Consider the following 14,802-nt stretch of genomic DNA (forward strand, 5'->3'; position numbering starts at 1 on the left):
CACAATTTTGGCCCGAATCTCCAACCTTCCCAGCAAAGGGTCCAAGCCACAGGCCTTTTGCACCAATCCTCAACTCTCGGTATTTAGGCCTAATAATTGCCATTTTTCTTTGTGGCGGGTTTGACAGTTCTAGATGAGCCTTGAAGGTGTCGTTCCTCATCTTAAGAAGGGGGGGGGAATCCACCTGCCAACAATGCCCTTATTTCTAGGCTGCAACAAAGCATGTTAGTTTTATATCCAGCCTTTAGTTTAGCAACTCAATAGAAGGTTTGAAGTGCTTCGTCTCCTCACAACGATCCTGAGAAGTAGGCTGGCCAAGAAAGGGGCAGAGATAACATCCAACGCGATTCAGCACTTTCTCAATTTTAAATGGTGTGCAAATCTGATCATACTGCACCTTACAGGTTTTTTTTTTTTAGATTAAAGAAAGCCAAATTTTAATTCGCTTTTGTCCACCATCCATTTTCTGCTTTTCTTCTTTCCTGGCCCCACCCTCAGTTTCAGCCGCTGGATTCAAGATGGCTTCTTCAGAGAATCACAACCAGTTTCCCCAAATTCTCCTTCAATAAAATTGTCTGAAAATCCGTCCGGAATTTACTACCAAGAGAACTCTCCAAGCTTTGACAGCCCTCAAATCTGTATCTTCTGAAGCCTCAACTGTGACCAATTATTAATAATGTAGAATTTTCTGATATACCCTACTCCAGCAGCTTCCATGTAGTGATCCTGAGGTGGCTCAGTTTATCAATTTTTTTTTTTAATGAATCCAGTGCTAAGAGTGACCAATGGCCACCCCAAAATGATCCTTTCATTATTACCATTCTTTCCCTGCAATGTCCACTCCAAGAACCTGATGTTTCTGTTGGGGGAGTCTAAGACAACTTGCCATGGCCAACTAGCTGAAGGACAATCCCCACATGGGATAACTCAATGTGATGTTATCCGCCACTGTTCCTTCTATATTATTTCCATTTTTTTTTTTTTTTTGGTCAATGGAAATAATGTCAAAGAAATAGTGGCAGGTAATATTTACCACGTTGAGTTATCCCACGCAATTGTGGAATTGTCCCGTGGTGAGTTGGCTGTGGCAAGACGGCCATGCCAGATTGTCCGAGGCAAAATGGCTGTGATGAATTGGCTGAGGAGAGATGGCCGCGGCGAGTTGTCCAATTCCACCATGTGGGTTCAGGGACACATTCCTGAGTGGGTATGGAATATGGCCTCAATTTACACAGCATGAATGTAATGTCCAAGAAGTGTGTCCAAAACTCCTCAAGAACGTTTAGATGAAGTTCTTCTCAAGAACGATGAAGAAACTATGTGGCGTGAGGTAGAAAAACTGTGAATTGGCTGCATTCATGCTGCATTTTCTTTACTGAGTTCTCAACCATGACTAGCCACTTTCTTAGTCCAAGATTCGTATTCTGTCATCACAAATTCTTGCATTCTGCCGGCAAAACAATCCTAACCTCACTTTCAATTTTGTTTATTCAGCAAGTCTTCCCAATTGAAATAATAACAATAACAACAACAACAAAAACCTGAATGTAGCACTTGGCTATTTTAGGAACCACTTATTTTTGAGCTGCATCACTTTTTTTTTTTTTTTAAATCACTTGACTCCCAAACAAACAGGTGAGACATTTAAGGCTTTTTCCTGTTGACCTGGAAAAGTCAGGAATACCAAGGGTCTCAATTCTGAGCTATTGCTCAAGCACTCTGAAAAATGACACCGGAGCCAAATAACTGTCATTTAATTTTTAAGGTTTTTTTTTTTCTTCTTCTTAAAGATGACTTTCCAATTTACATTAAGACAGTTCTAACAAAGTCATTCCTTTTTCACAAAAAAAAAAAAGAGAGAAAGAAATTATATTAAATAATTTCCGCCAATAAATAACATTTGTCACCATTCTTCTTTAAACATAGCTAAAAAGAGAGCAAGAAAGGAGGCAGTCTCCAGGCAATGGGCAAACATCACTTCAGAACCAGGAATCCCAGTCCTTGCCATCACACATTCCCAGGGTTTGTGATTGTTTGGGATGAGAAAAACCGGCAAGGCGCTTCCGTGAAGCAGCGGGTTAGCTAAATCAGGGAGAGGTGAGCGGGCTGCCACCCCATAGCAGACGCTTGTAGGAGGTGAAAGCACCTTTGTTCCTGAATATTGGAAGACCCATTGTGGACTCCACTCCGTAGTACATGCACCTTGCTTTTTATCATGCAAGATAAAAATTAAAATTTAAAAAAACCAAAAAAACCAGGGCTGGTGCTAGGCAGCCTCATGGGCAAATGGGGGGAGGAGGGTGGGGGGGGCGGCAGTGCGCACAGCCTCTGATTATTCCGGAATCCCTTAGGCTTGAGGGCTGTTTTTTTTTTTTTTTAGCTTCTCACCATTTCAAAAATTGATTTTGCTGCTTTTGTTTGCTCAAGATGTAGATCAAGATTGTCCCTGGAATTAGGAGGAGGGGGGGGAGAGAGAAATACACACAGATACCCCCCCCCCCCGCGCGTGCGTGACAGAGATTAGAGAAGAACGGGTGGAGAAAGAAACAAGAGATAATTCACAGATTCAAGATATATTAATGACTGGTTTGTTTTGTTTGTTTTCCAGAAATTGGGATTGGGCAGTGCGATTCCCCATCGTCCATCTGTGTCGGGAAATAAGACTATGTGATAGGAAAGGATCCCAACCCAACAACGCTCTAAATAAAACATTTCCACGTTCCATCGCTAAAGTAGAGAAGAGCCACGTGCTAAACTGGCATGTAATCTGATGCAACTAACGACCGCTTTTTTGGGGGGGGGGGGAAACACCCCCGATTGTCACTTTTTGACCAGAAATCTCTCACAGGGCATTTGCACTCTTCCTCTAGAAATAGAAACCCACCAGATCCTCCCCCCTTTTTTTTGCCCTCAGAAGCAAATCTACATGTCAGCCATACGTGCTCAAATTCCAGAGTTTGAGAGGAGCTGACTTTTTAATTTTTGCCGGGTTCAAAATTTGGGTCGAGAGATCATGAAGTATCTAGTTGCCCTCTAGAACAGGGGTCTCCAACCTTGGCAACTTTTAAGACTTGTGGACTTCAACTCCCAGAATTCTGGGAGTTGAAGTCCACAAGTCTTCAAGTTGCCAAGGTTGGAGACCCCTGCTCTAGGACATAAGAAGCTGTTGGTCCAGCAACATGCCATGCCAGGGAAAGGACCTTCGCAGGTGGCTCCTCTCTTTGACAGGTGATAAGGAAAGCAGGGCAAAGGAAGTCTTGAGAACTGAGCACTGAATACTGGGAACAGGTGTCAATACTGCCTTTTCTGACCTCTTGCTAAAATGGTGGGAGGAGCAGGAGAAAGAAAGGGAAGGGTTACCGTTGTCCAGGGCTTGCCCCTTTTCCACTCAAGCGTTTGTCTCTTGCCATGTGTGTCCTTGTTTTCACAGGATTAGGAATTTTAACACACGGTCCATGGCAAAAGACAAAGGCAACTTGCAACCACATTGCCTAACTAGAGCACGGGTGGGGGAAACGATGGCCGTTTTATGACTCCCAGAATCCCAAGCCAGCCATGCTCAGTGGACGTCTACAAGTCATAAAGGGCCATGGTTCCCCACCTCTGAACTAGAGAGTCCGAAAACTAAATCCCTTCGCCCCAAAAATAACACTTTTTTGCCACACGGTCACCACCAAACACGATGCCGAATTTCAAGGAGTCTAAAGCGGTCTCTCTTTCGTATCTTGAAGGTGAAAGGAGAAGAGCAATAGCTCTAGCTGGTGGAAATTTAAGGCCCCCTCCTGCCTCAAACCTACCCTTCCCCTGAACAGCCATCCTATTAAGACTCCAAGGCTTCTCTTTCCTAACAGAATTGAGGGAAGGAGAGGGTCAGTAGATGCAGCACTTTAAACCAATTGGGCAAAAATACTGCAAGCAAAGCTTTTATTAGCTTTAACTTCATAAAACAGAGGAGGGAAAGGAAGCTTGGGGGTGGGGGGTGGGAGAGAAGTAGAGCAGTACTTAGCCACTCGAAAGAACAGAAATTTAGGACTGAAATGTTTTCACCATTTCCTAAATCAGTAGCCCATGTTACAATGATCTCTAGCAGACCAAATAAAAAAAAAAAGGGGGGGGGCATAGACACTGTTGCCAAGAATTAAAATCTCTCCAAGGCGAGAGATCAATGTTGGCACTACATTTCAGACACTAAGGTTTTTTTTTTGTTTTTGTTTTTGTTAAAGACCAGCTTTATTTTATAAACATTATTACTGTTGCACGAGAAGATCCAAATGTATGTTTTTCGTAGGCTTTTATGTGCATATTCTTTCTAGCCAGGTTTTACCTACATACATCATAGCTTACGTAGGTAAAACCTGGCTAGATAGAATATGCATATGCATATATATATATATATATATATATATATATATATATATATATATATTCATCCATATGGCTGAAATTAGCAAATGAATAGCGCCCCCATCCATAGGAGGCTCACCATTTGAATCTTATCCGATGATGCTGGGGAAAAAAACAAACAAACAAAAAAAAAAACAGCTGGATGGAAACACACAATGGATGACATGGCAGAGACTGAACCAAGCCACTCAAGATTTATGCAATTAAATGAAGCCCTTTCTGAGTGACCTGCAAAAATGGGTACCTTTAGGGTTAGAAATATTTCAACCAAGGCTGTATCTTATCCTACCAGCGTTAAAAGGGTTAGTTCACGAAGGAAGGAATTCCGTCTGTAAAAATGAGATGCCATAGTCAACCTAAACAAAAGCTGTAAGAGCCCTAAGCGGACGCGAACCTCTCCGTCAACAAGGTCACACGATTTAGGTGGAGGTTTGTGGAGAAAAGGACAGCGATGAAAATACAAACGCCCTCAACTGCGTCAGTTCCAAAAAAAATGCAGAAAAAAAAATCCCCTTAACGTTTTGATTCTCAAGATGAAGGTTTAAGAAACGGCTGTATGGCTGTAACCTGGAGCGAGGAGTCCATCACAGAGCAAATAAGAGGTATTTTTTTTTTTAAAAAAAGGATAGACCTACAGTGGCTGATTGTACCATTTGTTTAAGCCACTAATATTAAGAAGAGTTGCCTGAGGAACGCTGACTCAAAAACGTATTGCGAAAGAGCCAGAGGAGGGAGCAAGAGGTAACTGAGTGCTGTCAATTTCTCCTCCTCCTATCTTTTTCCCCTCCTTTTCTTCTTTTCTCAACGGATGATCAAAGCTGCAGTTTTTACAAAAGAAACCACTACCAACGCTTGGTTTCTACCACAATAGACCAAGTTAAGAATATACTCAACAAACGATCCCATTTCCAAAATACAACTTCAATAGTTTAATTGTTGGCTGTTTGGCACATTCTATAACGCAAAGCTTCCGATTCTGTCCCAGACTAAAATGTTTTAACTCTGCTCTTCCTGCAGAGGTTTTTCTTTATCGACACCTTTAGCTATACGGTCTTAACAGAATTTTCATCCTTCTTTTTTTTTCTCCCTTGCCAACATCACCCGTCGTGGGGGAAATCATTATTTCTTCCCTTGTAAGATGAGCAGGCCTTCACTGCCATCCATAGATCCTTCAAGGGCAAGGAGAAAGCATTCCCACCCACTGATCCTGTGCTTGTTGGGGTTTTGGAACTCTTTACAAAGAAGAGGGTTGGGATATTCCAATAACTAAGCATATAATTGGAGAAATGTGAAAAGTGAGATAGGTACTCTGTTCTGAGGAAAGGGAACTCCAGAAACTCGGAGCCCATGCACAATTTGTCAGTACCTGCATTGGCCACAGCCAGGCGTTTCCTATATAGCAAGACATCCCAAAATACAGATGTGCATCAGAGATCTGAACCCTAAAAGAATTCTAGGGTCATAGACCTACCTAGGTGTGTATAGCAGAGCAAATAGAACAGCTTGCCTACAAACAATTTTTTTTTCATAACGGGGGTAGACCTCATTAGGGGGGAATAAAAAGGAAGCAGCGTTGCTTCCAGAGGCAAATTTGAAAAAGATGGGACAATTTGAGCAAAAAACGATGGAAGGTTGTAATTTTATGGGGTAATGTTGATTGAGGGTATTAACATTCAGTTTACATATGTTGCGCAAATTCTGATTTCACATCAATGATTGTTTTTGTAGTTATAGGGGGCTGGAGAATCATACATTCACCCTTGAAATCGCCAAGAAGCTTTTTAGATTAAAGGAGAGAGCTTTTTGTCAGTTATATACACAGGGGGAAAAAAAGGGAATGGAGCTTTTGGCCTTTTTCTGCTCCTTAAGCCCACAGATGCAACTTCCTGGCTGCTGGAGTTTCCCACCTGTCTATAATGAACTGGCATATACTTGGTACATCTGGAGAAGAGGGAAAAATGCTCGGTTGTGAACTCAGAACTTTACACAAGTTATTCTCCCTAGATGTCACAGTATTCATTCATTCATGTTGAACCTGCAAGCAGGAGGCCCTGACGTAGACAAGGCAGATATATATATTGTGCTGGGGCTCTTATCGTGGAGCCACTGTAGCGCAGCTTGCGGGATGTGGTGGATGTGGTAAGAAGGGCAAAGTTTCCCTTCTCCATGTACATTAAGATCGCGACTGCTAAACAATCCCGCGAGGCCGTTTGTGGTTCAGAGAAAACGATATAAATCCCTTAGGTGTGATGTTGATGCAAGTCAAACGGGGTTAAACGCATAGAAAATAGTAGCAGCCAGATGGATTAGCTCCCAAGAGTGATGCTTTCGGATGAAGGGAGATCCCGAATCACATTCATCAAAACCGACCTAATAATGGTTTATTTTCCAAGAGGTTTTCTCTACTGGACTTGGGATTTCTGAAGGAAAAGCGATGGGTACGTTTGAGGAGATGGGGGAGGAAAAGGGCGGCATGGAACAACATGCCACAGCCAACTCGCCACGGGACAAGAGTTACACTAATATCAAATAAATAGTTGTATAGAATCATTAAAGAAAGGAGAAACAAATGAAATGTGAATGACAAATATATATATATATATATATATATATATATATATATATATATATATATATATATATATATATATATATATATATATATATATTTAAAAAACTATTTTAAATAATTAAAATTGAATTGTTTAATTGTCCTGGGGCAAGTTGTTCCCCGGGGCGAGTTGACCGTGGCAAGTTGTCGTAGACCCGGAAAAAGGGAGACTCCCATTACAAATATCTAGTAACTTGTTCTGTGCTGTTTTTCTGTATTTACCTCTGAATTTACCTCTGACACAGGGTTTCACAAAGGAAAACATTTACCAATTGCCCTAAGCAGTAGGCCTTTTAATGGAAGTCAAGTGCTGGACCATCAGGTGTGGTGAGAAACAGAAGGAGAATTTAAAAACAAAAACAAAAACGAAGAGCAAATGTGGGAAGGAAAATGTGTTCAAATCAAAGATGCCACTTTTTTTTTTAAAAAAAAAAATGCTAACTTAAAATGGTTCCAATCAATCAGATAGTTGAACTAGGCTGATTTGGCTTCCCTTCCCTCCCACCCTCACCAACACAGAGTCCTTCCCTCTTGGCAGGGATATCTATCTGTACAGAACACTTTATATATGTACTAGTTTTTAGACCCATCCTAAATTTAAAAAAAAAAAAAAAAGATGACTTTATATATTGAACATAAAATTTAAAAAACTTACAAAATGGTCACCTCTCTTACAGAATGGATGCAAACTGGATTATGGATGTGCCTCCAGGCTAAATTGGTTTCTTCCCCCCTCCCTCCCCGCCCCTTTCATAATAAATAAATAGAATTCATTAAGTTTTGGATGCTTTAGTGATATGGAACTGTGTTACTGGGCTTTCTTCCCCGTCCCATTCTTGTCCGCAGAGTTTGTTGAGGTTAAATTCACTGGACCGTCAGGATGCTTTGAATCCTTGCGTGGCGGCATACGCTCGTTGACGCGATCCAGACCTCTGGCTTCTTCAAAGCTGCGGATCTTGTGTTGCGGCGAAAATCCACGGATGGCTACGGGGAGGGAAAAGGGGCAATTGGAGGCATTTGCAAAATAGGCCGTTGACTTGTAAACACTTGCTCCTCGGCTGTCAAGCAGAGGTGGTGTGCGTGGAGCATGCGTCTGACTTCTTCATTCACTCTACCACCATGTTTCTGGCAGTCTAGAAGCCATGTGAGATATTTTCTCTCAAAACATATATATATAAAAAGATTTATTATTTCTGGTTCTGATCGGCGACGTTTCCACATTTTGGCTTCCAATAGCCATAGCACTTAGACTTATATACCGCTTCATAGTGCTTTACAGCCCTCTCTAAGCGGTTTACAGAGTCCAAATCAATTGTCTTGTTTTTATCTTTAATGCTTCAAAAACCCTGTAGGTTATGAACAGAGGGCAAAATCAATAAGAAAAAAAAAATGTCAATAAATATGTTTCAAGAGATTTCTCTCCAACTGCTTCCATCTCTGTTTTTTTTTTTTTAACAAAAAAAAATCTATTTGTCTGTAGCCTAAATAATTTTTAGGCAAAACTGTTCATGAAGGCATTTTTTTTCCTCCCACTTAATAAAACTTCAAACCTAATCTGGAGAAAAACAAATTAGGAAGTCAGACAGATGCTCAGCAAGGGAAGCAACGGTGCAGTTAAAAAAAGTAACAGCGTTCTTTTCAAAGCTGGGAAACATAAAATCAAAATCACTGAGTACTAAATCAAAGTCATAGTCTTCAGCACAGCAGAACACGACACATACACACAGACAGATTTTTTTAAAAAAACACACACACCACACCACAAAAAGGGGAAAATGAACCAATCTTCGAATGAAAAAGCCTTGCATGACCACGAACTCAATGCAGAGAAAAGCTTCAGGTATGTAGAGCCAAAGCCTTTTCACCCAACTTGGCACAGCCTTAACACTTTCTATCCAACTCAGGGCTGAGCATAAACTCGTCTTCTCCAGATAGTCTTGAGAAAGGACAAATAACTAAACAGGTAGGCAATGAGCTCTTTGGCTGCCCAAGTAGAAATCCTTCTAAAGATGGACTTTTGCCATGCATCGAAAATGACACAGCAATGCAATTCAATGAATTGCTATAGACAGTAGAAGGAATCGATCAGACATCCAGCCCTTGCTTATCAATGAAGACCGAGTGGAGCAAGTAGCCGGTTTTAAGTTTCTGGGTGTTATCATAAAAGAGGACCTGACTTGGGGCACTCACATTGCAGCATTGGTCAAAAGGGCCCAGCAGAGATTATACTACCTGAGACTTCTCAGGAAACAACAACTGAATGGAAAACTGCTGGTGGCTTCTACCGCTGCACCATAGAGAGTATTTTAACTTACTGCACCTGTGTATGGTTTGCCCGTTGCACAGTGGCAGATAGGACAGCGCTCCAGAGGGTCAACGTCATTGCCCAGAGGATCATGGGTTGCCCTCTCCCCTCTTTGGAAGAGCTTTATAGCTCCCGCTGCCTTAAGAAAGTTCAAACATTCTGAAAGATCCATCTCATCCTGGACACCATTTTTTTTTTTTGAACTATTACCATCTGGCAGACGGTACAGGACAATAAAGACAAGGACAAATAGGCTGAAAAACAGCTTCTCTCCCAGAGCAGTAGCCATATTGAATTCTACGGTTAAGTGTAATATCAGGTTTTCAATTTCAATTATATAGAATTCAAAGGATGTTATGTTTGTGTTTTTATTTTTATAGTTATAATGGACACAGAAGACGGCATTTAATTTCGTTGTACCATGTGCAATGACAATAAACTAAACTAAACTAAATTCAGTACGTCTGTTAAAAAGCTCGTCCAATGACAATACTGAGGAGAGCAAAGGCCAGGTTCCTTAGATTTCTTCTGAAAGTCTGCTTATTTTTCTTTAAGAGTGTTCTGACTAGGACAAGTTTGGCAAGAAGACAACCGGCAAATACGTGCAGTGCAGGGTTTCAAAAACTTTTACTACCGGTTCTGTGGGTGTGGCTTGGTGGGCGTGGCAGGGGAAGGATACTGTAAAATCTCCATTCCCTCCCCAATCTAGGGGAAGGTTACTGCAAAGCCTTGGTAGTACAGTGGTTTAAAGCACCCTGTTATTAACACAGCTGCCTGCAATTACTGCAGGTTCGAATCTCTCCAAGGCTCAAGGTTGACTCAGCCTTCCATCCTTTCTAAGGTAGGTTAAATGAGGACCCAGATTGTGGGGCCAATAAGCTGACTTTGTATAAATATACAAAAGTATGAAGGCTATTGCTTAACGCATTGTAAGCCGCCCTGAGTCTCCGGAGAAGGGCGGCATATAAATCAAATTAAAAATAAAAAATAAAAAAATAAATCCCCATTTCCTCCCGATCAGCTGGGACTTGGGAGGCAGAGAATAGGTGGGGGTGGGGCCAGTCGGAATTTTTACTACTGGTTCTCCGAACTACTCAAAATTTCCGCTACCGGTTCTCCAGAACTGGTGAGAACCTGCTGAAACCCACCTCTGATCCAGTGGCCTCACTATCAGCTGGCTCAAGAGAGGTTAATTAGATGACACAAATTCTAGGGTACGCATCTAGCATCTGTGAAACACGGGCTTAAATGCACAGAGATCCGAGACTCAATTCTGGCATTTCCTGTGCAAAGACTATGGAACTTATACCTTGAGATTGGTAACTCATTGCCAGAATTGTTTTCTATGGGGTTGCACAGGCTTGCTCTGAATAAAACGGAAAACCTAAATATGGACTATTACAGCTACTGAAAACCAGCACCTTCTGCTTCCCAGAACTACAAGGTAAATCAGCCGGTTGAAGTAGTCGTAGGGCAGAGACAACTCTCTGCCTATGGCAACTCGAGAGCAGGCCAGGGATGCTTTGCGAGTTGACGTTGCCTTCGAGGTGGACAATAAGGGTGGAGGATGTGCCAAGCCGATACCTTTCTCCTTCAGCTGCTCTCTACTTCTGGTGATGCAAGAATATGTGGTTTTGTATTTTTTGTAACGCTGACAATAAAACTCTTGGATGAGGGGTTAAAAAAATAGATTAGCAAACACACAAGCCATCTTGGATGGAGGGGTAAAAAAAAAGAAAAGAAAAGAAAAAAGATTTAGCAAACACACAAACCATCTTGCAAGATTCTAGCCATACCTTCCCGTGCCTCTACTGCTTCTACTGTGGCTGTAATACAGAAGGAACAGTGGCATGCAAAAATAAAGACAGAAAAGCGTGAGTGAACTTAACATCACTATGGTTGCTTAAGAGACTTAGAACCCGCCCGATACCCAACGAGAGGAGGAGGAGGAGGAGGGTGACCATGACCGGGCAGCAGAGAAGGATGGCCAAGAGGGCAAAAAGAGGTGAAAGGGCGTTGGGAGAGGTTAAATGTCACGGTGTCGACAGATCGGAAAGTGGCTCCGCTGAGTTTCCAAGAGAGCTTGGAAGTTTCCATGGGCTTGGAATCAACTTTTCTATGAGTGGTTGGGTGGACACCAACAAGGGATGCTTGTTTTAGATGGGAGTTCGGCTGATTATTGTATCAGGACAAGGGATGTGTCAGCAAGGAAGCTGACCTGACCGAAGCCATTTTGAAGCTTCAGTGTTGCCACACTGGATGTGTGAGGTATTGGGGGGGGGGGGGAGGAGGAGAGGAATAGAGATAGCTGGGGTTTTGTAGCCAAAACAAAATAACTTTCCCCTGGGAATCAAGGACATTCTCACACCTGGTCAGAGAGAGAGAGGAGGAGTGACGTTACCAAGCAACTGGACGGCACCCTGATTGGACCATGTGACTGATTGTTTGGGGAAGGGGAAAAACTTTTACTTTTAATTAGGTGAAAACCGCGGGAACCTTCAGAGTCGGTTTTCACCAGAACTGTGCCAATATGATATATCCAATAAAACTATTCTTTGAGGAATCTATCCGCCTCGGAGTTGTTGTTGTTTTTTGCTATTGGTATATTACTTGGAACCCTGACAGGATGTTCCAAAGGGAAGGTGATGACAGGAGCAATTAAATCTGAAGTGTCTTTCTACAAAGGGGACTCCGGGCTGTTGGAGATGGATCTTCTACTCCTTACAACCCACTTCGGGCAGAAAATGTTCACATGGATCCAGCTGATTTCCAAAATGGATACTCGTACTGAGCAGTAATCGTGAGTGTGAAAGAGGTAGTCCTTTGAGGTAAGAACAAGATCCATTCCTGTCTTTTAACTCAAATTTGTCTCTAAGTTGCCAAGTCTATGGAGATTCTCCATCATCCAGGTCATGATTGTCCCAAAGGTGCTTTTTTCAAGAGGCAACTGGACTCTCTGGTTCTTCTTTGAAGATGTTTTGCTTCTCATCCAAGAAGCTTCTTCAGCTCTGACTAGATGGTGGGGAATAGAAGGATTTATACGCCTTGTTGGTTATTTGCATTCTTTGAGAGAGTCGTTGAGGCCACTTGGAGGTTTGTCTGTGTCCTCAGGGTCACCTCAGTGATGCAAGTGGGTGTGGAGCCTTCTGGGAACTGCTGAAAAGACACAGATAAACCTCCAAGTGGCCTCAACGACTCTCTAAAAGGATGCAAATGACCAACTGTCTGCAAGGAGTATAAATCCTTTCCTTCCCCACCATCCAGTCAGAGCTGAAGAAGCTTCTTAGATGAGAAGCGAAACGTCTTCAAAGAAAAACTAGGTTGGCAGAAGCTGGGACAAATTAATGTTATGCAACACTTTTTGTAAGTTGATATTTTTACAATATGTAACTGTTACAGAAGAACACATCTATATTTGTGTATGTGTGTGTGAGAGAGAGAGAGAGAGAAAGAGAGGGAGGGAGAGGGATAGAGAGAGAGAGAATAAGACAAATTCCAGTCAAGTTAACAGCATTAGCCAATATTTGTACATAAATCTATTTTCATTAGGAAAAAAAAGAGAAGACAAAAATAGAAGTTTGCAATATTATATGTGAAGTGGAAATTTAGATTCAGAAGGTTTTTTTTCCCTCTCACTTTTTCCAACTAAGATGAAAGTGGGTAGATTCAGAACAAGTAAGTATCATGTACACATAGCTGCTGTCTCAACGTATCCAGTAGACATCAAAATGTGCCCTTTTAGGTTACCGCTATTAAATGCTAGGAGGAAAATACTGCTCTTACGTTCTTTTGTACACTTCCAGGTGACGTTTGTTCAGTTACAGTGAGAATGTAATATTAGACTGGAGAGAATTTGAACCTTATACAGCGAATCTCAGATTTGCTGTTAACGAAAATAATTTGCCAAAATGTCAAATTTTCTTGAATTCCACACAACACAAGCAATTTGATTTATTGGGATATCTTCAGAGGTGGGATTCAGCCGGTTCTGTCTGGTTCAGGAAAACCAGCAGTGGCGACTGTGGGAAGCTCCGCCCACCTGCCCAGATGTAATGCGTGAGCACTGTGCATTCACGGAGGAGGTGCTTGCAAGTGAAGCCAGCGCTCTCTCTCTCACATTTACGATCTGGTAGGGAAAGTAAGTGAATCCCACCCCTGGATATTTTGATTGGTTTATAACTACTACATGCTCCTCAAAGGAAGCCTTCTTCAGAACAAGGAGGGGAAGTGGAGGCAATGTTTGTGGTTTTACTGACTGATCCGAGCTACCAGGAGTAAGCAACATACGGTTTGGTGTGGAGAAGTACAGAGATGGCCTTGAAGAAGAAATTCAAGACTGTTATATAAACCTCAGCTAAGCCCTGATGAAGAGGAGTGGGTAAGAAATAAAATTGGTCTGCCTTGCTCCTCTTTAGAATAAGAAGGGAGAGAAAGACAGAGTTTCAAGATTCTGTTATTTTAGCTTTAACAAACAGCAGAGCTCCAACATTTCATGGGACGTCTGTTCCCTGCCCAGGTTCTATCTGAAAAATCTGACACCCTCCACATGTTGATACATTGCAACTTCCATCATCCTTCCTCCTTATTGCCTATATTAGTTGTAGCTGATAGAAGAACAATGTGATCTGGAGCATGGGTCTCCAACCTTGGCAACTGCCAAGGTTGGAGACCCCTGATCTGGAGGACCACAGGTTTAATTTAATCTGTGTGGTCACATTCATTATTTTATGCAAGCCATCCTGAGCCATCCTTTTGGGATGAATTGAAGGGGGGAAAAAAGGTAAAGAAGTCCCTGCGGATTTTACTCCACTAGTCATGACCGACTTGAGGGAGTGATGTTCATATCTCCATTTCAAGGCCACTGAGCCCATGCTATCCAGAGACATTTCCTTGGATGTGGCCAGCATGATGTCACGGGGGTGCGCTGACACCTTCTCACCAAAATGGTACCTATTTATCTACTTGCTTTGTCAGCCTCAGATAGCTGGTTGAATTGGAAATTCAACCGGACATCCAAGTATCTTCCATTCCTACTCAAAACATTGTTCTGTATAGCCTTAACTTAACCAGTCTGAAACTCACAGAAGCTTCAGGCTGGTTTCAATTTAGCATCAACAGGGTAAAAGTAATGCAAAACTGGAGAGGAAACCTCAAATCTCCACCAATCATTTTCAGTGCGATCACTAAGAACAGATGGGTCAAGGGTAGGCCAATGGCAGTGATGTAGGCTCTTTTCACAGCAGCAGAAGCCTAACTGTTTATGAGAAGGAAACTCTAGAAAGTTGTTCCAAAGAACAGATCCAAGACATGCTTTAAGTTTCTGCGTTCAGCAATGTTACATGCATGTCTTGGAGATGATCTTTTTAGCTTTTTTGCTGGGTTTCGATTAAACTAAACTGAGGGCCTTCAACTTTATTTTTCTACCAGGTAAAAAGTAGTTTATTGTATCTTCTAAGCTTTATTCATACGCTATCTTGGAAAC

The 14,802-nt window shown here is 42.0% G+C and overlaps 1 protein-coding gene across 4 annotated transcripts in view; it reads right to left on the minus strand.

Moving 5' to 3' along the window:
• Nucleotides 1-7,788: 7,788 nt before the first annotated feature.
• The window catches only part of PPP3CC (protein phosphatase 3 catalytic subunit gamma), an 83,916-nt gene continuing 76,902 nt past the window's right edge, over nucleotides 7,789-14,802 (minus strand). For 2 of the 4 annotated variants that reach the window (XM_060693586.2, XM_087875879.1), the window contains 2 exons: nucleotides 11,117-11,146; nucleotides 7,789-7,999 (listed from right to left, as the gene is read on the minus strand). In XM_060693586.2, coding sequence (XP_060549569.2) covers nucleotides 7,824-7,999; nucleotides 11,117-11,146 — 206 coding nt within the window. In that variant the 3' untranslated portion in view covers nucleotides 7,789-7,823. The remainder of the gene's footprint in view (nucleotides 8,000-11,116; nucleotides 11,147-14,802) is intronic. The other 2 variants (XM_060693587.2, XM_087875880.1) reach the window with 1 other exon arrangement.

Source organism: Pantherophis guttatus, chromosome 9 (assembly GCF_059756535.1).
Source record: "Pantherophis guttatus breed Tessera chromosome 9, ASM5975653v1, whole genome shotgun sequence".
NCBI classification, from domain to species: domain Eukaryota; kingdom Metazoa; phylum Chordata; class Lepidosauria; order Squamata; family Colubridae; genus Pantherophis; species Pantherophis guttatus.